Source organism: Lepus europaeus, chromosome 13, assembly GCF_033115175.1.
Source record: "Lepus europaeus isolate LE1 chromosome 13, mLepTim1.pri, whole genome shotgun sequence".
In the NCBI taxonomy this organism is placed as follows: Eukaryota; Metazoa; Chordata; class Mammalia; order Lagomorpha; family Leporidae; genus Lepus; species Lepus europaeus.
The window spans coordinates 51,475,002-51,498,588 of record NC_084839.1 but is presented as its reverse complement, the minus strand read 5'-3'; the positions used below and the strand labels follow the sequence as shown (position 1 = coordinate 51,498,588).

General features: G+C 43.6%; 1 protein-coding gene across 5 annotated transcripts in view; it reads left to right on the top strand.

The window, feature by feature from the left end:
* The first annotated feature begins 950 nt into the window (after positions 1-950).
* Positions 951-23,587, top strand: part of MTIF2 (mitochondrial translational initiation factor 2) — a 33,051-nt gene continuing 10,414 nt past the window's right edge. Inside the window, exons 1-10 of one of the 5 annotated variants that reach the window (XM_062209453.1) lie at positions 951-1,036; positions 1,451-1,535; positions 3,957-4,065; positions 7,611-7,836; positions 8,864-8,975; positions 12,823-12,994; positions 13,454-13,614; positions 15,167-15,343; positions 19,962-20,101; positions 23,441-23,565. In XM_062209453.1, coding sequence (XP_062065437.1) covers positions 4,022-4,065; positions 7,611-7,836; positions 8,864-8,975; positions 12,823-12,994; positions 13,454-13,614; positions 15,167-15,343; positions 19,962-20,101; positions 23,441-23,565 — 1,157 coding nt within the window. In that variant the 5' untranslated portion in view covers positions 951-1,036; positions 1,451-1,535; positions 3,957-4,021. Of the gene's footprint in view, positions 1,321-1,450; positions 1,553-3,956; positions 4,066-7,610; positions 7,837-8,863; positions 8,976-12,822; positions 12,995-13,453; positions 13,615-15,166; positions 15,344-19,961; positions 20,102-23,440; positions 23,566-23,587 lie in introns of all 5 variants that reach the window. The other 4 variants (XM_062209452.1, XM_062209451.1, XM_062209455.1 and 1 more) reach the window with 4 other exon arrangements.

The window sequence follows — 23,587 nt, the reverse complement described above, 5'->3', positions numbered from 1 at the left end:
GGGAATGGGTGTACCAAAAGACATAATATCCAGTCAAGGGGAGGGAAATCTTGGGAGGAGGCTGGAATAATCAGAACAGCAAACAGCATGAACCAGCTGCTATTATCCACACGTACTCAGCCATTAATACTTTTACTAGGAGTGAGTCAAGATAGGAACCCAAGCACTTGGGCTCTACTGCCCTAAAGACCAGCCGCACAAGGCGACTTCTAAAGGAAAACAAATTCCCCTTCACACAGTGTCAACTTGGCCACGTTGCAGGAAACCTGGTGAGATGAGCCTGGTGTCAAAGACCATTCAGGAGACCGGACACAATAGTGAGAGTAGAATTAGTGACATGTTATTTAAATAGGCAGAAAGACTGGTAGAGAGAGAGACCAAGCCGCTGAGGTCTGCCAGTCTAGGGGTATTTATGTGTCCTTAGCACGTTATCTCCAAGGAACAAAGGAAGTGGTTGTACGTGAATGACTGTGAAGGGGGCGGACAGTCTTAATGGAGCCCTTTCTACCTTGTTTTTATCAAAGCCGAGGTCTTGTCAGGTTGATAAGTATTTGGTACGAGGGGCTTCCAGACTGTTCAGTGTGTATTGCTGGGAAGGTGCTGCAGCTTGTGCGCGCGGGCGAGGGACTGTGGGTTGCCCTTAGTCTGGACTGCTTTGGGTTCCAGCTCCCTCACCACGGCCCCTTGCACCGCTTCTTTCTTGTCTTTGAAAGACATTTCTTAAACATTTCCCCCCATAGTTTCCCGCAAATGTAGTCAGGGAGGCAGGTCACAGTCCCAGTGCGGCAGGAATTTACTTTGTAGAAGAAGCGAACCTGTAGACGCACTAACGATGCGCGGCTAACCCTGCGAGCAGGACCCAGGGCGCGCCCCAGAGACACGTCACTCAGCTCAGAGCTCCAGCCCCGGCTGGAGAAGAAGAGCTTCCGGCGGGGCCGGAAGTCCGACGGGGAGTGTTTAGGAGATGGACTGGCCGACCCACTGTCCTTCCGGGTCCGGAAGGTGATCCCAGCCCGGGGCTTTGTGCAGGAGCGGCGTGAGTGGGGTGCTAAAGCCGGGGTCGTCCACGTGCCGTGTCTTGTTCGGCCTGCAGCATAGTGGCAGTTCACGAATCATGGAAATTCGTGACTACTGCGCGTTCCGAAGCCTTTGCGAGATGTGTTCAGTCGCGGCGTGACCCCCGCGTTAGGCATTCACAGAGCGGATTCGCGGTCCTCCCAGAAGCGGCTGGCTCGCTTCCTGCGCGGCGAGCCCCGGCGGGCGCTGGCCCCGCGCCCTGGCCGCGCCTTGTGCCCAGGCGTTTCTGCACTCAGGTTTGAGGTGAAGCCGCCCCAGATTCGTAACGGTTCTAGTGACCTCTTTTTCCTTTCCGATGAATTGAGAGCTCCCGGCTTCGACGTCAGACGATTCCTCGAACGTAACTGTGTATTTCCATTGTCCTGTTTTTCAGATTCCTTGTTAAGAATATCCCAGCGGCGAAGCAACAGCAACTGGGAGTCAGCCGGAGCTCTAGCCGTGACTGCCATTAGCTAGCGGTGCGTCACTGGAGAAGGTCGCTGGCCCCCTCTAAATCCCAGTTACCCTTTCTGTCCGTTGAAGCGCGCGGAATAAGAAACAGGGTTCCTTCTAGCTCTGACGTTTGCGTGATTGCCCCCGTGTGTCTGACTCCTGCCTCGGTTAACGTTTCTGTGCTTGGGTTAATCTCCTGTAGGGGCCATCCTCCCTCTCCATCAGTCTTTGTTCTTGTCAAATCTGATTTCAGAAAAATTTTAAAATAATTCTCTAAGGAACCCTGTGCTTCTTGAGAACTCTTTATTTTTATTTTTAAAGATTTACTTTTATTTGACGTCTAAAACAGATTTATTTGTTTATTTGAGGGAGAGAAATCTCCATCCATCTGCTGGTTTACTCCCCAGATGGCTGCAAGAAGCCAACTTTGCTACCTTCCCAGGTGCATAGCAGGGAGCTAGATTGGAAGTGCAGCATCCAGGACAGACCTGGTGCCCAAATTGGATGCCCCATTCACAAGCAGCGACTATGCCTCAATGCCTGCCCCCCACAACTCTATTTCAGCACCTACCTAAATAAGATTTTTTTTAAACATGTGCAGTTCTTGAAGTGTTTAATGTACGTAAATGCTTAGTTATTAATGAATGAATTTCTAAAATCTTCATGTACTTATTTCTTTGGAATTAAGTTAGACTTTTATCTTAATATTTACTAAGTCTTTTAAGGTCAAATGCTAACTGGGAGCAGTTATTTAGCATAGCTGTTAAATGCTGAGGTACCGGAGCCCGCATTGTACCACAGTGGGTAAAGCTGCCACTTGCAATGCCAGCATCCTAAATAGACACTAGGTCAGGTCCCAGCTGCTCCACTTCCAATACAATTCCTTGTTAATGTGCATGGGAAAGCAGCAAAAGTGCTTGGGCCCCTGCTACTCATGGGGTAGACCTGAAAGAAGCACCTGGTTTCTGCCTGGCCCAGTCCCAACCACTGCAGCCATCTGAGGGGTGAACCAGGTGATGGAAGATCAATCTCTCTCTCTCTCTCTCAGTCTCTCTGTAACTATGCCTTTCCAATAAGTAAATAAATCCTTAAACAAACAAAAAGAGATGCTGAGGTAACACACTGTGAGTGTCTGGTTTGATTCCTAGCTCCCACTCCTAACTCCAGCTTCCATCTGGCGTAGATCCTGGGAGGCAGCAGCGATGGCTCAAGTCATTTTCTTTTTTCTTTCTTTCTTCCTTTCTTTCTCTCTCTCTCTTTCTTTTTCTTTCTTTCAAGATTTTATTTATTTATTTATTTGAAAGAGAGAGAGAGGCAGAGGAAGAGAGAGGTCTTCCATCTGCTGGTTCACTTCCCAGATGGCTGCAATGACCAGAGCTGTGCCTGTCTGAAGCCAGGAGCCAGGAGCTTCTTGCCAGTTTCCCACATGGGTGCAGGGGCCAAGCACTTGAGCCATCCTCTACTGCTTTCCCAGGCCATAGCAGAGAGCTGGATTGGAAGTGGAGCAACCAGAACTTGAACCTATGCCCATATGGGATGCCAGCACTGCAGGCATTGGCTTTACCCACTATGCCATAGCCCCGGCCCCTCGAGTAGTTTCCTCCCTGCCACTGCTGTGGGAGACCTGGATCAAATTCCTGACTCCTGCCTCTTTTATAGGCATTTGGGGAGTGAACCAACAAATGGAAGTGCGCTTGCTCTCTCTCTCTGCCTCTCAAATAAATAAAAGATGATTTTTTTTTTTAATTTGACAGGTAGAATTATAGACAGTGAGAGAGAGAGAGACAGAAAGGTCTTCCTTCCATTGGTTCACTCCCCAAATGGCCACCACAGCCAGCGCTGCACCAATCCAAAGCCAGGAGCCAGGCGCCTCGTCCCGGTCTCCCATGCGGGTGCAGGGGCCATCCTTCTCTGCCCTCCCGGGCCACAGCAGAGAACTTGACTGGAAGAGGAGCAACCGGGACTAGAACCCAGGGCCCATATGGGATGCCAGTGCCGCAGGCGGAGGATTAACCAAATGAGCCACAGTGCTGGTCCCAAAAGATGATTTTCAAAAATGCTTTGTTGAACATATACACAAAACCTCAGAATTATCCATAAGTAAATGAGAGGCAGAGGGAGAGAGAGAGAGAGGTCTTCCATCCGCTGGTTCACTCCCCAGATGGCCGCAATGGCCAGAGCTGTGCCTGTCTGAAGCCAGGAGCCAGGAGCTTCTTGCCAGTCTCCCACATGGGTGCAGGGGCCAAGCACTTGGGCCATCCTCTACTGCTTTCCCAGGCCATAGCAGAGAGCTGTAAATATTTTTAACATAGAAGCAATGAATTCTCAGAGCATGTAAACCATCGTTTAAATAGCTGATGATAAAGAATATACATCATTCCATTTTCTCCTCATAGCTTTGTAATAGGAAGGACAGACATTTAAATATTTCTACTTTCTTTTTACAGTGAAGAGGAAAATGAGGCCCATAGGAAATAAGTGACTTACTGGAACAAGATAACCCTTCTGGTGCATGTCAGCAGGTGTCCATCCAAGGTTCTTTTCCTGCCTAATCAGGTACTTTATTCACTATACCATGGCCTGTTGTAGTTATCATTTCTTTTCTTTTCTTTTTGAGAGGCAGAGTGGATAGTGAGAGAGAGAGACAGAGAGAAAGGTCTTCCTTTTTGCCGTTGGTTCACCCTCCAATGACCACTGTGGCTGGCGCATCTCGCTGATCTGAAGCCAGGAGCCAGGTTCTTCTCCTGGTCTCCCATGCCATGGGGTGCAAGGCCCAAGCACTTGGGCCATCCTCTACTGCCTTCCCAGGCCATAGCAGAGAGCTGGCCTGGAAGAGGGGCAACCGGGATAGAATCCGGCGCCCCGACCGGGACTAGAACCTGGTGTGCCGGCGCCGCAAGGCGGAGGATTAGCCTGTTAAGCCACGGCGCTGGCTTCTTTTCTTTTTTTTTTTAATACTTAAGCCCATTAAATATGTCTTGGGAAGTTTGGTTGAAATGTAACATGTAATTTTTTTTAAGATTTATTTATTTATTTGAAAGAGTTAAACACAGAGAGAAAGAAACAGAGAGGGGCCAGCACTGTGGCATAGTGGGTAAAGCCATAGCCTGCAGTGCCAGCATCCCATATGGGTGCAGGTTCTAATGCTGGCTGCTCCACTTCTGGTATAGCTCCCTGCTTATGCGCCTGGGAAAGCAGTGGAAGATAGCCCAAGTACTTAGATCCCAGCACCCATGTGGGACACTTGGAAGAAGTTCCCGGCTCCTGGTTTTGGGTCAGTCCAGTTCTGGACGGTGTGGCCATTTGGGAAGTGAACCAGCGGATGGAAGATCTTGCACTCTCTTGCTCTCTATGCCTCTACCTTTCTGTACTCTACCTTTCAAGGAAGTAAATAAATCTTAAAAAAAAAAAGAGAGAGAGAGAGAGGGATCTTCCATCGCTGGTTCATTCCCCAAAGGCTGCAACAAAGCCAGGAGCTTCCTTCAGGTCTCCCACATGGGTGTAGGGGCCATCTTCTGCTGCTTTCTTAGCACACTAGCAAGGAGTTCAATTGGAATTGAAGCAGCTCCCATATGGGATGCCAGCATCACAAGCAGTGGCTTTATCCGCTATGCCACAGCATAGTCCCCATAATGTTTAATTTTTATTTATTTATTTGAAAGAGTTACAAATAGGCAAAGGCAGAAAGAGAGGTCTTCCATCTGCTGGTTCACTCCCCAAATGGCTGCAATGGCCAGCTGCGCTGATATGAAGCCAGGAGCCAGGAGTTTCTTCTGGGTCTCCCACGCAGGTGCTGGGGCCCAAGGTCTTGGGCAATCTTCTACTGCTTTCCCAGGCCATAGCAGAGAGCTGGATCAGAAGTGGAGCAGCTGGGACTTGAACCAATGCCCATATGGGATGCTGGCACTGCAGATGGCGGCTTTACCCACTACGCCACAGCGCCAACCCTGAAGAATAATCTTTAATGATATAAAATAACATTCATAGTATATTCCTTAATAGGAAAAGATATAAAATATATGATTTCATTTTTATGTGAACTTAGATTTAAGCACAAAGAAAAGACTTGAAAAGATACACCATGAAATGTTAACTGAGAGTTGAGCATGTTGTGACACAGTGGGTTAAGCGCCCTCCTGTGATACTGGCATCCCATAGGAGTGTGTGTCAAGTCCTGGCTGTTCCATTTCCAATCCGGCTCCCTGCCAGTGTTCCTGGGAGAGCAAGGGAAGATGACCCGAGTGCTTGGGCCCCTGCGCCCACGTCAGAGACCCTACTGGAGTTCCAGGCTCTTGGCTTCATCCTCACCCAGTCATGGCCATTGCAACCATTTGGGGAGTAAACCAGCAGGTCCAAGATCTCTTTGTCTGTGTGTCTCCCTCTTTCTCTATAACTCTGCCTTTCAAATAAATAAATTTTTAAAAAAATAAATGTTTACTGAGTTTTTGTTTTTTTCTTGTTTTTGTTTGAGAGGTAGAGACCCGGAGGAAGAAAAATAAGCAAAATAAGCAGAGGGGAGGGAGAGTGCTCCCATCCGCTGCCCACTCCCCAAGTGCTTATAACTGTGGAGTTAGGCTGGGCTGAAGCCAGGACCCAGGAATGTAATCCAGTCTGTATGGGTGGGACAAAACTGATTACTTGAGCCATCACCACTGCCTCCCAGAGCTGGACTCAGCCCCAGGGCATGTATCAAACCCAGTCGTCCAGTATGGAAGAGGGAGTCTTAATCAGCTTCTCAACCTTCAAATGCCTTCCCCTGCTGAGGTTTTCTGAGTAGTGGGTAAAAGAAAGTCTGTGCTGAAGAGTCTAAAAAGACCATAACTACTACTTGTAAATTTATTCTCCATTAAGAAAAAATTAGATTGTATAATTTATGGGAAGTATGGTATACATTAATGTAGTGAAAACGCCACCTTGGATTGTCATCAATTACTGCATACAGTGTGCCTGAGAATTATTACATTGGAAAGCTTTAACAGCACTGAACTTTCTGCGGAAGGGACTCTGGCTTTTTAAACTTTGAATCAACAACACCAAGCACAGTGCCCTGTATATATTAGGAATCCACCATTCTGAGAGACAAAAAGCTATATTATTAGTGAGTTCTTTTGGAATTTTCTCTCAATAAGCTCTTTTATTCCAAGAATAATATTTGAAAGGCATTATTTAATCAGCACTGGTTGCTATCTTGCCAATATAAAGTATCTTTTTTGGGGAGGTTTGGAGGGGAGAGAGAAAGTTATTAAGAGTTGAAACACAATTCTAGCTAGAGGAAGCAAATGCAATGATTGAGAAATTTGATGACAAGTCATCAGAGACTGTAAGCAGGTCAGAACTCAGGAGGTAAGAGTTGGGGGATTGTAGGAGGATAAGAGATGAAGGAAGAGGTTAGTGGAGGGAAGCTAAGTCCTGATGTGACATATAATGAAGTTGTATGTTTTTTAAAAAGATTTATTATTAGCCAGAGCTACAGAGAGAGAGGTAGCAACAGAGAGAAAGAGATCTTTTGTCCTCTGCTTCACTATCCAGGTGGCTGCAATAGCCAGGGCTGGACGAGGCTGAAACCAGGAGCCAGGAACTCTCTCTGATTCTCCCACGTGGGTAGTGGGAAGCTGCATCTGAAGCAGAGTGGTGGGGCTCGATCCAGCGCTCCAGTGTGGGATGCCACCATCGCAAGCAGCGGCTCACCCCACAGCACAGGCCCCTGAAGTTTTGCATTAAACTGGGAATAATGGGGATCCATTAGAGGGTGCTTAATGGATAAGTGATAAGGTCCAATTTGCATTTTAGAAAAATTACTGTAGTTGTTGATTTTTAAAAAGTGAAAGAAATTGCCTTTTGTAAGTACTTGTTTTTGTATTTCAGTCCTATCATGGTAGTAACATTAACATAAGAACTATTATCTAGAGAGTGCTTGATGTGAAATGGTGTCTCTCTGACTAGAATGTGAACTCTTTCAGGAAGAGAGTGCCATTTTATTCATTATTAGTAACTAGTGCCAAAGCGCAGTGCATTGCATGTAGTAGTACCCAATTAATATTTACTAGTTTGATTTAAATATTAACCAAATGTCATTTTTAAACCTTTTTGTTTTTTTCTAGGAGAAACATGAACCAGAAGCTGTTGAAGCTGGAGAACTTGCTACAATTGCACTGTATTTGTAGGCAGCTGCATATCCTGGGTCAAAACAGACCATTATCTCAGTGGAGACATGGGTTTTCCTCTGCTTACCTGGTGGGCACAGCACAGCCGTACGCCTGGCCCAGGCGGAGAGACCTGCTCATCAGGACTGCTTTATCGCAGTATAGGCTACTAGTAACAAAGAAGGTAGTTACAGATTTCTCTGGCTTCTTGTAGTCCTTGGTCTGAGATGACAGTGGCTGGATCTACTGACGAATCCATGTGGAGAACCTTGTGTATTAAGGAATCTTTATTTCTTTTTTTTTAAAATTTTTTAAAGATTTATTTATTTATTATTTTAAAGGCAAAGTTACAGAGAGACAGAGAGAGGTCCTCCATCCACTGGTTCACTCCCCAAACAGCTGCAATGGCCAGGACTGGGCCGATCTGAAGCCAAGAGCCAGGAGCTTCTTCCAGGTCTTGGGCCATCTTCTACTGCTTTCTCAGGCCACAGCAGAGAACTAAATTGGAAGTGGAGCAGCCAGGACTTGAACCGCACCCATATGGGGTGCCAGTACTGCAGGCTATGGCTTTACCCACTATGGCACAGGGCCAGCCACAGGAATCTTTATTTCTTTGTTTTAAGATATGTTTACTTATTTGAAAGTCAGAATTAGAGAGAGAAAGGGAGAGCGAGCGAGCGAGCTGGTTCACTCCCCAAGTGGCCACAAAAGCTAGGGCTGAGCCAGACCGAAGATTCCAGGAGATTCCTCCAGGTTTCTCACGTGGGTACAGGGGCCCTAGTACTTGAGCCATCTTCCATTGCTTTCTCATGCTCATTAGCAGAGAGCTGGATTGGAAATGGAATAGCCAGGACTTGAACTTGTGCCCATATGGGATGCCGACTCTGCAAATGGCAAATTAGCCTGCTGCACCACAGCGCCTGCCCCCAAGAATCTTTAATTCTTAATGTTATATTCCAGGCAAGAGATCTTTATGAGGAAGAGGTGTTCTGATTAGATGTTTGGTGATGCTGCTTGGTTTGATTACTTGAAAATCAGTGTCTAACATTGTATGCAGGATGCAGGATTTTTATTTTAGTCTAAGGTTTAACTACTACGGGAATGTTTCTTTATACAGTAGCCATGATTATGATATATATTCCAGAATAAATATAAATTATCACTTAAATGTCTTTATTCCTTCTTGTTTATATCTCTCATCTTTTTAATAGGAAAAAAGACCATGGAAATCTCAGTTATCTTCAACAAAATCCAAAAAAGAAGTAGAAGTATGGATTGGAATGACTGTTGAGGAACTGGCGAGAGCAATGGAAAAAGATATAGGTAAGGCATATAATTTTACAAGGAAAAATGTGGGAATATGGAGGACCTGAATCTTATTTGCAATGAGATTAAGATATTCAAGAATAAAAAAATAGATTGTTGCTTTAAGACATGTTGTCTTAATATTTTTCAGTTTAGATCTTAAGTTCTAATAGTTTCTTGATTCTGCCAAATGTAGTTGTCTGATTTTGCTTCTAATAAAAATGGAAAGATTTTCTTATCTGAGTTGAACTTTTTTTCTGAGGAATGTTGTGAACTATGGTAATTAGTCCAAAGAGTGTTTTTGGACCAAGGGGCTATACTTACATTCATTTTCTTGGCTTTCCTCTAATTTTCTCATTTCCTTTTTTTCACTCATTTTGACACTATCTGTAAGACCAACAAAGATGTATTTGTAGTAATAACTACCTTTTTTTAAATGTTTGTTTATTTTTAGCTATATGAAAGAGTAACAGAGAAAAAAAAATCTTCCATTTGCTGGTTCACTTCTCATATGCCTGCAATAGCCGAGGCTGGGCCAGGCTAAAGCCAGGAGCCTGGAACTCAATTCTGGTTTCCCACATGTGTGGCAGGAGCTTAAGTACTTGAGCCACCAGTGGTGCGATCCAGGGAGTGCTTTAACAGGAAACTGGAATTGGAAGCAAAGCTGGAATTGAAAAGAAGCTTTCTGGTATGGGATGTGAGTGTACCAAGCAGCATCTTAACTGCTGTGCCATATACCCCACCCTAGATTTTGTGATTTTTTTGTAAGTGGAAAACTTTAAGAGAATAAATGGATATGGCTACATCATTTGAAATTTTTTCAAGGAAAACTACATTGGTACAATTGTATAAATAATATTGGTGCAGATGTTTGGTGCAGTGGTTAAGATACCTCTTGTGATGCTTGCATCCCATATGAGAGTGCCTGGATTTGAGTCCTGACTCTGCCCTAGTTGTAGCTTCCTGCTTATGCACACCCCGGGAAGCAGCAGGTGATGCCTGAAGTAGTTGGGTCCCTATCAATACTAGTAGGAAATTCAGATTTAGTACCAGCTCAACTTCAGCCTGGCCCAGTCCTGGTTGTTGCAGGAATTTAGAGAGAGGACCAGCAGATGGGAGATCTCTCTCTCTGTCTCTCTGTCACTCTGTCACTCTGCCTTCAAAAAATAAATACATCTTTAAAAAAATAGCTTGAAGGACAGGCATTTAGCCCAGTGGTTAAATTGCTGTTTGATACCCATAACACATATTGAAGCATCCGGTTTGTGTCCTGGCTGCTCTGCATCCAATCTAGCTGCCTGCTAATGAGCATTCTAAGAAGCAATGGGTGATTGCTAAAGAAGTCCCTTAGGACTGGTGTTGTGGTACAGCCAGTGAAGCTGCTGTCTGCAATGCTGTATCCCATATGGATGCCAGTTCAATTCCCAGCTCCACTTCCATCCAACCCCCTCTAATGCACCTGGGAAAGCAGTGGAGAGAGTACTTGGGCCCCTGCAGTCCACAAGGAATACCCGATGGAGTTCCAGGTTCCTGGATTTGGGCTGGTCCAGCCCTGACCATTGTGGCCATATGGGGAGTAAACCAGCAAATGGAAGATCTCTGTCTCTTCCTTTATCCCTATAACTCTGCCTGTAAAAAAGGGAGTGGGGAGAGGGGCTGGTGCTGTGGCATAGTGGGCTAAACCTGTGCTTGCCATGCAGGCATCCCATATGGGCACCGGTTCTAGTCTCAGCTGCTCCTCTTCTGATCCAACTCTGCTATGGCCTAGGAAAGCAGTGGAAAATGGCCCAAGTGCTTGGGTCTCTGCAACTGAGTAAGAGACCCAGAAGAAGCTCCTAGCTCTTGGCTTCAGATCAGCTCAGCTCTGGCCACGGCAGCTATTTGGGGACTGAACCAGTGGATGAAGGACCTCTCTGTCTGTCTCTACCTCTCTCTCTAACTCTGCCTCTCAAATAAATAAATAAAAGCTTTTTAAAAAAATCCTTCAATGCTTAAAAAAACCCACACAAGTAGAAAAAAAAAAGGCAGTCTCCCCCATGAGACATCTAGATGAAGATAAACCATGAACCATAATGGGATTATTTCTACCATGAAAATTGAGAGATGATGTAAGTTAGGGATGTGTGTGTGTGTGTGTGTGTGTGGTGTTGAGGGGAGGGCTTAGTTATAAACTCTCACCAGCACACTACTGAGTAGAATGTTCTTTTAGTTTAATACTTTATTTATCTTGTGGTAGGGTCTGGACTATAGCGCTCATGGAACATAACTGAAACACAACTTAGGAGAACATTAAGTGTTTTGGAAGCCTTAGGGTCTTGAAATAAGTAATTGTGAGGTGCTTAGGACATTACTGGTGAACATGATTACATTATCATCACAGATACATTTCTTTATTATCCACAGGGAAACTAAGATTATAATGAAACACATTAAAATTGGAGAATAAGTATTTTTCTTGTATTTCAGAACATTTTAGATACCTTAAGTAGATACATAAAATAATAAAATATGTATGTATATATTCTGAGATACTGTATATGTGTGTGTATAAACTGTCCATTATTTATAGATTCTGTATTTAAAAATTCATCTTCTGGCTAAAATGTTGTTTTCACTCGAAATTCAATAACCAGGGTGCTTTTTCGGTTACTTTTGAGTTTGCACAAGGTGATGAAATTTTGAGTCACCCAAGGCCCTGTTTCCAGCTGAGGTTGATCTAGGTGATGCTGTACCTTATTTTTGCTCTTACACTGTAAACAAATGCCTCCCCTTTAATATGTATTTATTTATTTGAAAGGCAGAGTTAGAGAGAAAGAGGGAGAGACAGAGAGACATCTTCCATCCACTGGTCTTTCCCCAAGTGGCCTCAGTGGCCAGAGCTGGGACATTCTGAAGCCAGGAATCAAGAGCTTTATCTGGTTCTCTTGCGTGGGAGGGCTTGGGCCATCTTCAGCTGCTTTCCCTGGTGCATTAGCAGGGAGCTGGATTGGAAATAGAGCAGCCGGGACTCGAGTGGGCACCAAAAAGGGATACTGGTGCTGTAAGCGGTGGCTTTACCTGCTATACCAAGACATTGGCCCTACAGATGCCCTTTTTATGATAATATGTTACCACATTTTATGAGCTTTTATGCTTATCATTGGTGATTTTACTGTTTAAAATGGTCTCTCATTGTAGTGCTGAAGTGCTGGGTTCCCAAGAGCAAGAACACAATGATGTGCCTTTCATAGAAAATACTTTGATAAGTGTATTCATAGAAAATACTTTGATAAGCGTGTTCAGGCTTTGGTTGTAGTGCTACTGACTGTGAATTCAGTGTTCATGAATCATCTTTATACAAGTATATTTTATAACATGTTTTTCACCTGTAATAAAATAAGATTATATATAAATCAATTGATGAAATGTTTGAAATGTTAGACTTGTAGGAACCTAACCCTGTATTTCTGCTGAGAGCAAAGATTGGGTATTTGCTAATAAAGTATTTGTGATAATTTCATAGAATATATTCAAATAACAAGAATTTTTTTGTATATACATCTATATTAAGATATACATGACATATGTGGCTAAGTTGACAAGAAATGGACTAAATGTGTATAACGTGCAATTTAATGTTTTATTGATGATTCAGATGGTATAGGAGGTATATAAATATTCAAATATTTATCAATATATAGAAATGTCATTATGGTACATCGTATTATAGGTTTTTTTGGCTTATTTGTGATTTGTTAACATTATAAAAACAACTTATATACTTATTCCTCTGCTTGATTGTACTGTATAGACTTTTATTAATAGAGGTTTCTTCCTTTAGCATTTAAGTTAATGATCTTGAAAAGTTTTATTTCATTCCCATCAGATTATGTTTATGAAGCTTTATTGAACACTGCAATTGATGTAGATTCCCTAGAAGCAGATTCACATTTAGAAGAAGTCTGGATCAAAGAAGTGATTAAGAAGGCAGGGATGAAGTTGAAATGGAGCAAATTAAAACAGGACAAAGTGAGAGAAAATAAGGATGCCGTAAGAAGGTAAAACCCATATATGTTGGGGAAGAGAAACCACATAATTTTACAAATAATTTTTAGTGGAAAGATATGCCTTTAAAAAAAAGTTGGTTCTTTTTTTAGTAATTAAAATGGTGTGTGGGTATAGGTAAACTTTTCTTCAAAATGCCTGAAGCATCAGAAAAGTATATTTAGGTTATAAAAACTCGGAGTTATTTTTCAGAGTTTGCTGAATATATATGTTGGTCTAAAATTTAAAATTTGATCCAGTACTGGTCATTGTTAAGATGCCAACTGTAGATAGGCAGTCATTTAATATTCTGTCGTTATTATGTGTACAGAATAAGAAAACAGTGGCAGCTAATGAAAGCTGAATGTTGGATTTTATTGTTGATGGCAACTCACAGAGATAACTGTGAACCATTTACAGGTTATAGTGGTTTTGATATTTAAGAAATGAAACTCCTTTGCTATCAATTGTAGGCCTCAGGCAGATGCAGCTTTATTAACCCCAAGGTCCCCAGTTGTTACTATAATGGGCCATGTTGATCATGGGAAAACGACGTTACTTGACAAACTTCGAAAAACTCAAGTGGCAGCAATGGAAGCTGGAGGCATCACTCAGCACATTGGTGCCTTTCTTGGTATGAATACAAATTACCTTCAACGTACTTGGGAACCCCACTTAGTATTTTCTAAACCAAACGTCAGTATGAGATATACAAATTCAAAGTAAGAGCAAAGGTTCAAGCTTAAAACCAATGGATTGATGAAATGTATAGAGCAGTATTTTGTATTTTCTTTAAGAAAAACATCGTGTTACTTTTTTTTTTTTTTTTTTTTGACAGACAGAGTGGATAGTGACAGAGAGAGACAGAGAGAAAGGGCTTCCTTTTTGCTGTTGGTTCACCCTCCAATGGCCGCTGCGGTCGGCGCATCTCGCTGATCCGAAGCCAGGAGCCAGGTGCTTCTCCTGGTCTCCCATGCGGGTGCAGGGCCCAAGGACTTGGGCCATCCTCCACTGCCTTCCTGGGCCATAGCAGAGAGCTGGCCTGGAAGAGGGGCAACCGGGATAGAATCCGGAGCCCCACCCGGGACTAGAACCCGGTGTGCCGGCGCCGCAAGGTGGAGGATTAGCCTGTTAAGCCACGGCGCCGGCCGTGTTACTTTTTTTATTCTAGTTCATTCTTAGTTTGGTTTAATAAGCCTAAAGTTTGTTTTTGTTTTGTTTTGTTTTTTTGACAGGCAGAGTGGACAGAGAGAGAGACAGAGAGAAAGGTCTTCCTTTTTGCCATTGGTTCACCCTCCAATGGCCACTGCGGCTGGCGCATCTCGCTGATCCGAAGGCAGGAGCCATGTGCTTCTCCTGGTCTCCCATGCGGGTGCAGGGCCCAAGCACTTGGGCCATCCTCCACTGCCTTCCCGGGCCATAGCAGAGAGCTGGCCTGGAAGAGGGGCAACCAGGACAGAATCCAGTGCCCCGACCGGGACTAGAACCCAGTGTGCCGGTGCCGCAATGCGGAGGATTAGCCTGTTAAGCCACGGCGCCGGCCTAAAGTTTTTCATTAGTCAATGAATTATGTTTATAAAACCTCCACTACTAGGTTTTGATAGTGTTACTACTAATAATTAAATAATGGCCCGCATTTGCTGAGCGCTTAGCTTGTGCTGAGCACCTTGTATACTTATCCTCACAACAGTGTCATGAGATAGGTATCCATATGCTTACTTATAGAGGATAAAGAGGCTGGGAATTCTTCAGGTCAAGTAACTTTCCCAAACTACATAGCTAGTAAGTGGCAGAGTCAGAATTTAAACCCAAGGTTGTTGGATTCAAATTATAAGCTATTAGCCGTATACTAAAGTGCCTTCTGTGGCTCAAGATAGTTGTGGAGCCTTGGTGTGCTTATGTACAGATGGTGCCTGTGCAACTGTTGATCTGTTCTGTCTGCAGAACAGCTATCAGTACATTTAGGAAAGTTGTTACAGGCTGGAAATATGAAGAGTGTTAGCTTGAAATTATTTCATGAAAAGAAAACCCTGAAGTTTTCACTGGTGTTTTATAATTTTTCATTATGAGATAATAATCTGTGTTGTTCTGATTAAAATTAATGCAAGAAATAAAATTTTCAAAACTGTCAAATATATTCATTCATACTAAGAGTCCTTGGTATTCTTGGATTTCTCTTTCCACAGTCACCATGCCTTCTGGGGAAAAGATTACCTTTCTTGATACTCCAGGACATGCTGCCTTTTCAGCAATGAGAGCCAGAGGTGCTCAGGTCACTGACATCATTGTATTGGTTGTAGCTGCAGATGATGGGGTGATGAAACAAACTGTAGAATCTATTCAGCATGCCAGAGATGCTCAAGGTACAGTGTAGCTGCCTTATATGTATCAGAAAGTTCCTTTTCTTTTTTTTTTTTTTAAAGACTTGACTTTGATCATTTCTTTCTTTTTTTTTTTACGATTTGTTTATTTTATTTGAAAGTCAGAGTTAGAGACAGGAGGGAAAGAGGGAGAGAGAAAGAGAGTCTTCCACCCACTGGCTCACTCCCCAGTTGGCCACAGTGGCCAGAGCTGCGCTGATCTGAAGCCAAGAGCCAGGAGCTTCCTCCAGGTTTCCCACGTGGTGCAGGTGCCCAAGGACTTGGGCCATCTTCTACTCTTTTACTGCTTACCCAGGCTATAGCAGAGCTGGACCGGAAGAGGAGCAGCTGAGTCTCAAACTGGCACTCATATGGGATGCTGGCACTTCAGGCCAGGGCGTTAACCCACTGCACCACAGTGCAGGCCCCTCCTTTTCATTCTTAAGGACCTACGAACATTTGCATTTCTTGGGCTGTTTACATGTAGTTCATTTGCTCTTCACAGCAATCCTGAATTATTATATGCATTTTATAGATAAGCCTCAAAGACAATTACATTGTTTTCCTATAGACTTACAACTAATAGGAGGAGACTTGGACCTTGTAACCACAAACATAGTCTTTCTCGTACTATGGCTTTTGTTTTAAACTTTCTATCATGGAAAATTTAAACAGATAGCAAAAGTAAGAATAGATGGGGGCATTTTGCCTAGCAGTTAAGATGCCTGTGGCCTACATCATAGAACCTGTTTTGGATTTCAACTCCTTATTTCAAATTCTGCTTATTCAAACCCTAGGAAGCTTGGGTGATGTCAGGTCCCCAACATGTACATGGGAGACTCGGGCTGAATTTCTGGACCCCAACTTTGGCCTGTTCTCGTCCCTGCCATTATGGATATTTGAGAAGTAAACCAGTAGATGAAGCTCTTTTTCTCTGTGACTTTCTCTGCCTCTCAAATTTAAGTAGGAAAAAAAAAAAAAGAACAGAATAGTGAATTCATTTACTTATCAGCTAAATCATTAGAATTTGCATAGTGATGCTATTCTGTTATTTGTTTATTATCTGGAATTCTTCTCTAGAGAGAAACTTCTTCATCTCTGTAAATAAGTTTTTATTTGATGAAGTGTATAAAATTGAAACTTGTAGAAAGTCATTGGGCTGCCTTCTCTCATTTATTTGTAGTAAAAGTAGGTGTTTGGTGCAGTGATTAATGTGCTGACATTCCAGCTTCCTGCTAGAGTGCAACCTGGGTTGCACAGGTGATGGCTCAAGTAGCTGGGTCCGTGCTGCCCAGGTGGGAAACCCAGAGAGAGTTCTGAGTTCTTGGCCTCAGCCGGCCCAGGCCCAGCTACTGTGGGCATTTGGGAAGTAAACCAGTAGATGGAAGATCTCTGTCTTTCTGCCTCTGTCTACGTCTTTCTGTTTCTCTGTCTTTCAAATAAGTAAAAATAAAAATTTTCAAAAAATGACTAACATCACACACACATATTCTGTATCTTCGTTGTCTCTTAAGGTAGAGTAGATCATATTTCTCAGAAGTGTGCTAGCAAGAGAGAAAAAAAAATGATTAAGAATCACTGATCTTCCGGTGCCGCAGCTCAATAGGCTAATCCTCCGCCTTGCGGCGCCAGCATACCGGGTTCTAGTCCCGGTCGGGTCACCGATCCTGTCCCGGTTGCCCCTCTTCCAGGCCAGCTCTCTGCTGTGGCCAGGGAGTGCAGTGGAGGATGGCCCAAGTGCTTGGGCCCTGCACCCCATGGCATGGGAGACCAGGAGAAGCACCTGGCTCCTGCCATCGGATCAGCGCGGTGCGGCGGCCATTGGAGGGTGAACCAACGGCAAAAAGGAAGACCTTTCTCTCTGTCTCTCTCTCTCACTGTCCACTCTGCCTGTAAAAAAAAAAAAAAAAAAAAAAAAAAAAAAGAATCACTGATCTTGTCCAATTCTTTTTTTTTAAAAAAGATTTATTTATTTGTTTATTTGAAAGTCAGAGACAGAAGGAGAGGCAGAAAGAGAGAGGTCTTCCATCCACTGGTTCACTCCCTAATTGTCTGCAATGGCTAGAGCAGTGCCAATCTGAAGCCAGGAGCCAGGAGCTTCCTCCAGGTCTCCCACGTGGGTACATGGGCCCAAGGACTTCGACCATCCTCCCCTGCTTTCCCAGGCCATAGCAGAGAGCTGGATCGGAAGTGGAGCTGCCAGGACTCGAACCAGCGCCCATATGGGATGCTGGCACTGCAGGCGGCAGCTTTACCCACTATGCCACAGCGCCAACCTCTCTTTGACCTTAGAATATGAAAACTAAGACACAGTCTCAGCCAGCACTCTACCAATACAGTTGTACTGCTAATCTACAACTTGTCTGCCTTTAGAATTTGGATCTTGTAGGTTCCAGTGTTACTCTCCCTTTATAATTCTTCAAAAACTTTTTAATTCTTCAAAAAATAAAAAAAAACCTGTTATATGTTATGCTCTTAATGATTCTAGAAATAAGTGGAAGAAAGAGAATGATTTTAGGCAATACATGGCAAAAGCAGACAAGAATGAATTTACTAGGGATTGCATAACAAAGCAGTTGGTTGAGATGGAATAAATTTATATTATGCTTTTTATACTAATTCTCTTGGTCCCCATTAAGTTGCAGTTTGTAAACATATACTGTTTCACAGTAGTAAATTGTGAGTTATAAAGCCTTTCTTGGTAACTTTTTCAATTTCTATTCTTTTTTTTTTTTTTTTGACAGGCAGAGTGGACAGTGAGAGAGAGACAGAGAGAAAGGTCTTCCTTTTTGCCATTGGTTCACCCTCCAATGGCCGCCGCGGCTGGTGTGCTGCGGCCGGCGCACCGCGCTGATCCGATGGCAGGAGCCAGGTGCTGATCCTGGTCTCCCATGGGGTGCAGGGCCCAAGCACTTGGGCCATCCTCCACTGCACTCCCAGGCCACAGCAGAGAGCTGGCCTGGAAGAGGGGCAACCGGGACAGAATCTGGTGCCCCGACTGGGACTAGAACCCAGTATGCCGGCACCGCAAGGCGGAGGATTAGCCTATTGAGCCGCGGCGCCGGCCAATTTCTGTCCCTTTAATAGCCTAAGAAAATTGCAGAGATGCTGAAACTTAACCAGATAATTATCTCCTAGAATTTTGTGTGATATATTTAACAAGAAGGTATGTCTAGGGGCCAGCACTGTGGCATAACTGGTAAAGCCACCGCTGGCAGTGCCGACATACCATATAGACACCAGTTTGAGTCCTGACTGCTCCACTTCTGATCCAGCTCTCTGCTATGGCCTGGGAAAGCAGTAGAAGATGGCTTAAGTCCTTGGGCCCCTGAGCCCAGGTGGGAGACCTGGAAGAAGCTCCTGGTACCTGGCTTCGGATCAGCCCAGATCTGGTGTTGCAGCCATATGGGGAGTGAACCAGCGAATGGAAGACCTCTCTCTCTGCCTCTGCCTTTCTGTAACTCTGCCTTTCAAATAAATAAATAAATCTTTTTAAAAAAAAAAGGTATGTCTAGTAATGACAAGGATATTTGATGGTATTGAATTAGGTCTTTTCTTGATTTTTTTAAAAATCTATTTTATTTATTTGAAAGAGTTAAAGAAAAAGAGGTAGAGACAGGGAGATGTCTTCCATGTGCTGGTTCACTTCCCAGATGGGTGCAATGGCCATAGCTCAGCTGATCTGAAGCCAAGAGCCAGGAGCTTCTTCCAGCTTCTTTCCTTCCACATGGGTGCAAGGGCCTAAGGACTTGGGCCATCCTCTGCTGCTTTGGCAGGTGCATTATGAGGGAGCTGGGTCGGAAGTGAAGCAGTCAAGCCTTGAACCTGTACCCATATGGATGCTGGTGCCTCAGGCCAGAGCTTTAACCCACTGTGCCACAGTACTGGCTCCCTCTCATTTTTTTTTTTTTCCCGAGATTACCTCCATTGTAGTTACTGATCTTCTTTCATGCTTATTGACAGGCCTTTCTCAACCCAAAATATTTTTTAATCAATTATATTTCTGTCTTCATTTTTAAAAAGGTTTTTTTTGTTTGTTTGTTTAGATTTATTTGAAGGCAGAGTTACAGAGAGGCAGAGAGAAAGAGAGAGATCTTCCATTCACTGGTTCACTCCCCAAATAGCTTCAACAGCTAGAGCTGGCCCGATCCGAAGCCACGAGCCAGGAGTTTCTTCTGAGTCTTCCACTTGGGTGCAGGGGTCCAATGACTTGGGCCACCTTCTACTGCTTTCCCAGGCCATAGCAGAGAGCTGGATCAGAGGAGAAGCAGCTGGGACTAGAACTGGTGCCCATGTGGGATGCCAGCACTGCAGACAGCAGCTTTATCTGCTGTGTTACAGTGCCAGCCCTCCCAGAATATTTCTTGGATCACCTTTATGTGTCTATTTTTAATTTAGAACCTGCTTGTAACTATAATTTTAGTATCTTGCATCTGGTTTCCTTTTTACATGTAGAGAAGTGGGTGGGGTAGTGCGACTCTAAAATGAGTCTTTTATGCCTTTTCTTAAAAAAGTGAATCCACTGAGTGAAGAAAAAGCCAGAACACGTGTGTGTCTTTCATTGTGAATACCTGGAGCTGAACATACCATCGTTTGCCCTCTTCTTGACTCTCTCTTTCAGTTCCTATCGTCCTTGCCGTAAACAAATGTGACAAAGCTGAGGCTGATCCTGAGAAGGTGAAAAAAGAGCTGCTGGCTTACGACGTGGTGTGTGAAGATTATGGAGGTGATGTTCAGGCAGTGCATGTCTCTGCACTGACGGTGAGTGTGGGCACCTCAGGGACAGATGTGCCGGGCTAGGAAGGCTACGCATATGCACGTTGTGTATTGTACCTAAAGAACACTGCAAACCATCTGTTTATTAGCAGACAGAGGAAGAGGGAGAGATAAAGGTAGAGTGTGTGAGCACTTCTATCCTCTGGTTCACTCCTCAAGTGTCCACCATAGCCAGGGCTGGGATGAGCCAAATCTGGGAGCCAGGAACTCAATCTGTGTCTCCCAGGTAAATAGCAGGAACCTAGTCACCTGAGCCATCACTACTGGAGCCAGAACCAGGTATCAAGTCAAAGTATTACAATTTGGCATGTGGGTGTCTTAACAGCTAGACTAAATACCCACCCCAAAAAGAACGCTTTGACACACATTTTGTTTCAAAAAAAAAAACCTCCTTTGGGTGTAGTGCTGGCGTCATTATCCTGATTTGGCAGATTAGGAATTAGGCTCAGAGAGATCAGTTACCAGTTCACAGGTGCATAGTTGATCCAGGGGCAGTTGGGTCTAAACCTAATGTGTTTCCTTTTATTATGAGATATTGAGAATGAACAGAGTAAGTGGTAAATGATATGGGTATACGGCCATAGTAGGCTAAAGAATGTTTTAAGCACAAATGAAATCCTGTTAGTAATAGAAAAAGTACATGTATTTCATGCCTTTTATAAATAAAAAGCATAGATGTCTTGGGGCATTTAAGAGATTTAAACTAATAAAAATTTCATTAATACAAAAATCAAATATTTGAATTGATTTTGTTAACTAATTGGGACTGAATGTTTCTGTGAATTGAGTTGCTGTACATTTTATATTATTTATGATTAATTCCATGTTCTTTCAAATTACCAGTTATTCTTTCCTGAGTGTAAAACCCCAAGGAAGTTCAATACTTTTCTTAAATCCGCATTTTCCAGTTCTCTTATCTCTAGGGAGATTGCTGTTAAGCAATAATTTCCTTTTTTGTTCATTCTTATATTTCACAGTTTATTCATAATGTAGACTTTCACTGATCATTACTGAGGAATGGTGCTGTACTCCACTACTTTCCTCAGATTAGATTTGGCCCCCTCAAGGTCACTCTGGCTGGAGGTCTCTGACTTAAATAAATCTTGCTTTTAAATACTAAAAAGAAAAAAATTTGTTTCATGTTTTCGTAAATGTGTTACCTGTATGGTGCTTAAAAAATTATTCTTCCATTAGTAAATCTTACCTCTTTTCCTCTGGAATTTATAAAATGCTGCCATACTTTGTTATCCTTCCACTATAATACCTCAGTTATTACTGTACTCTGAAAGCCAGATTAAAATATTAGAAGACTCGACCCCCTTTTCTGCCCAGATACCATCCGATGAGTAGGTAGATCTAGAGCTGCTGAGGCAGCTCTCTGGACGGGGCAGAGGTGATTGCCAGGGAACTGAGGAGCTGGGTGAGAGTGACGAGGAAGGAAGATGAGGTCTTTTCCCAGGTACACGTGGAAGACTGCTTCATGCAGTGAAGCAAATACAGCTCTGCTTTTTGGAGCAGCATTTTGTAAACTGGAATAAACTTTGGGAATACTCATCAAGTTTTCTGCAGTTATCTGTTGTATCAGATTCCGTAATAACTGGGAGCAGTCTCTTAGCCTATGTGGAGAATGGAAAATCTCTTGATCTTCAGTTCCCACTGCATCCCCTGTTAATCAGCAGTGTGATCTGAGAGCCCTAGAAAGCCTCCTAAACATAAGTCATTAAAGGGAAAAAAATATCATCTAATCTAACATCTTCATTTTATGGCTAAGCAAAGGAGATAGAGGGGTGAAGTGATTTTTCAGGGCTGCATAGCTGAGTGATTGCAGAATATGGCTTACAGCCTGGGCCAGCAGGGCTTTTTCTTATTTAATAAGGGTAGGTATTGCTTGATTTGCTCTACGAGATTCTTTAGTGAGTGAGGTGAGAATAATAGATATGCAAGCTTGTTCAATTGGATAGAACTTCAAATATAAAGTAGCGTCACTAAGAAAGTTAGAGGAAGAAATCACAATTGTTGTGTTAAATAAAGGAGGTGGAAAATGTGTTTATGAAGGTATATTTTTTAACATTAAAATTGTTAAGGTGCTGGTGTTCAGGCGTAGCAGGTAATGCTGCCTCCTGCAACACTAGCATTCCATATGGGCACAGGCTTGAGTCCCGGCTGCTCCACTTCAATCCAGCTCCCTGCTAATACTCTTGGGAAAGCAGCAGAGGATGACCCAAGCCCCTGGTCCCTGCACATATTAGGGAGACTGAGAGGAGGCTCCTGACTTTAGCCTGGCTCAGCCCACTGTGGCCATTTGGGGAGTTAACCAGCGGATGGAACACGTCTCTCTGTCTCCTGATCCCACTCTCTAGCTCTGCCTTTCAAATAAATAAATATTTTTTTAAAAATTATATTATTTGAAAAGCAGAGAGAGAGAGATCTCCCATGTACTGGTTCACTTCCCAAATATTTGCAACAGCCAAGGGCTGAGCCAGGTGGAGGCCAAAAGCTGGGAACTTAATCCACATCACTCACATGGTGGCAGGGGACTCAAGTACTTACACCATCACCTGCTTTCTCCTAGGGTGCTCATTGGCAGGAAGCTGAATAGGAAGTAGAGCCAGGACTCAAACCCTGGCACTCCCATATGGGATACAGGTATCACAAGCAGAGTCCTAACTGCTGTTTCAAACACCTTCCAGTATGAAGGAGTTTAGCAAGTATGGCCATCCTGTTTTGTTTTTTTGTTTTTTTTTTTTTTTTTTTTTGACAGGCGGAGTGGATAGTGAGAGAGAGAGAGAGAGAGAAAGGTCTTCCTTTTTGCCATTGGTTCACCCTCCAATGGCCGCTGCGGTCAGCTCATCGCGCTGATCTGAAGCCAGGAGCCAGGTGCTTCTCCTGGTCTCCCATGCAGGTGCAGGGCCCAAGCACTTGGGCCATCCTCCACTGCCTTCCCGGGCCATAGCAGAGAGCTGGCCTGGAAGAGGGGCAACCGGGATAGAATCCGGCCCCCCAACCGGGACTAGAACCCGGTGTGCTGGCGCCGCAAGGCAGAGGATTAGCCTGTTAAGCCACGGCGCCGGCCAAGTATGGCCATCCTTTAAAAAAAAAAACAGCTTCTTGTCCCTTGTAAGATCTGTTCCTGGATCAGGTTTTCTTGTTGATTCCTTCCCTTTCTCCCTTGCTTCCTTTTTTCCTGCCATCCTTTTCATACTTTCAGTGCTTAAAGAGAAAAATATAATTAATGTTAAGGACTGTGACTTTCTGACGCTGGTATTTACATTTACAGATAACATTTATTAATGTATATTAACAACCTTTATTGTTGTGTTAAAGGGTGATAATCTGATGGCTCTGGCCGAAGCAACAATTGCGCTTGCAGAAATGTTAGAATTGAAAGCAGATCCCACTGGTCCAGTGGAAGGAACAGTAATAGAGTCTTTCACAGACAAAGGAAGAGGGTAGGACTGCTAAAATGCTTTT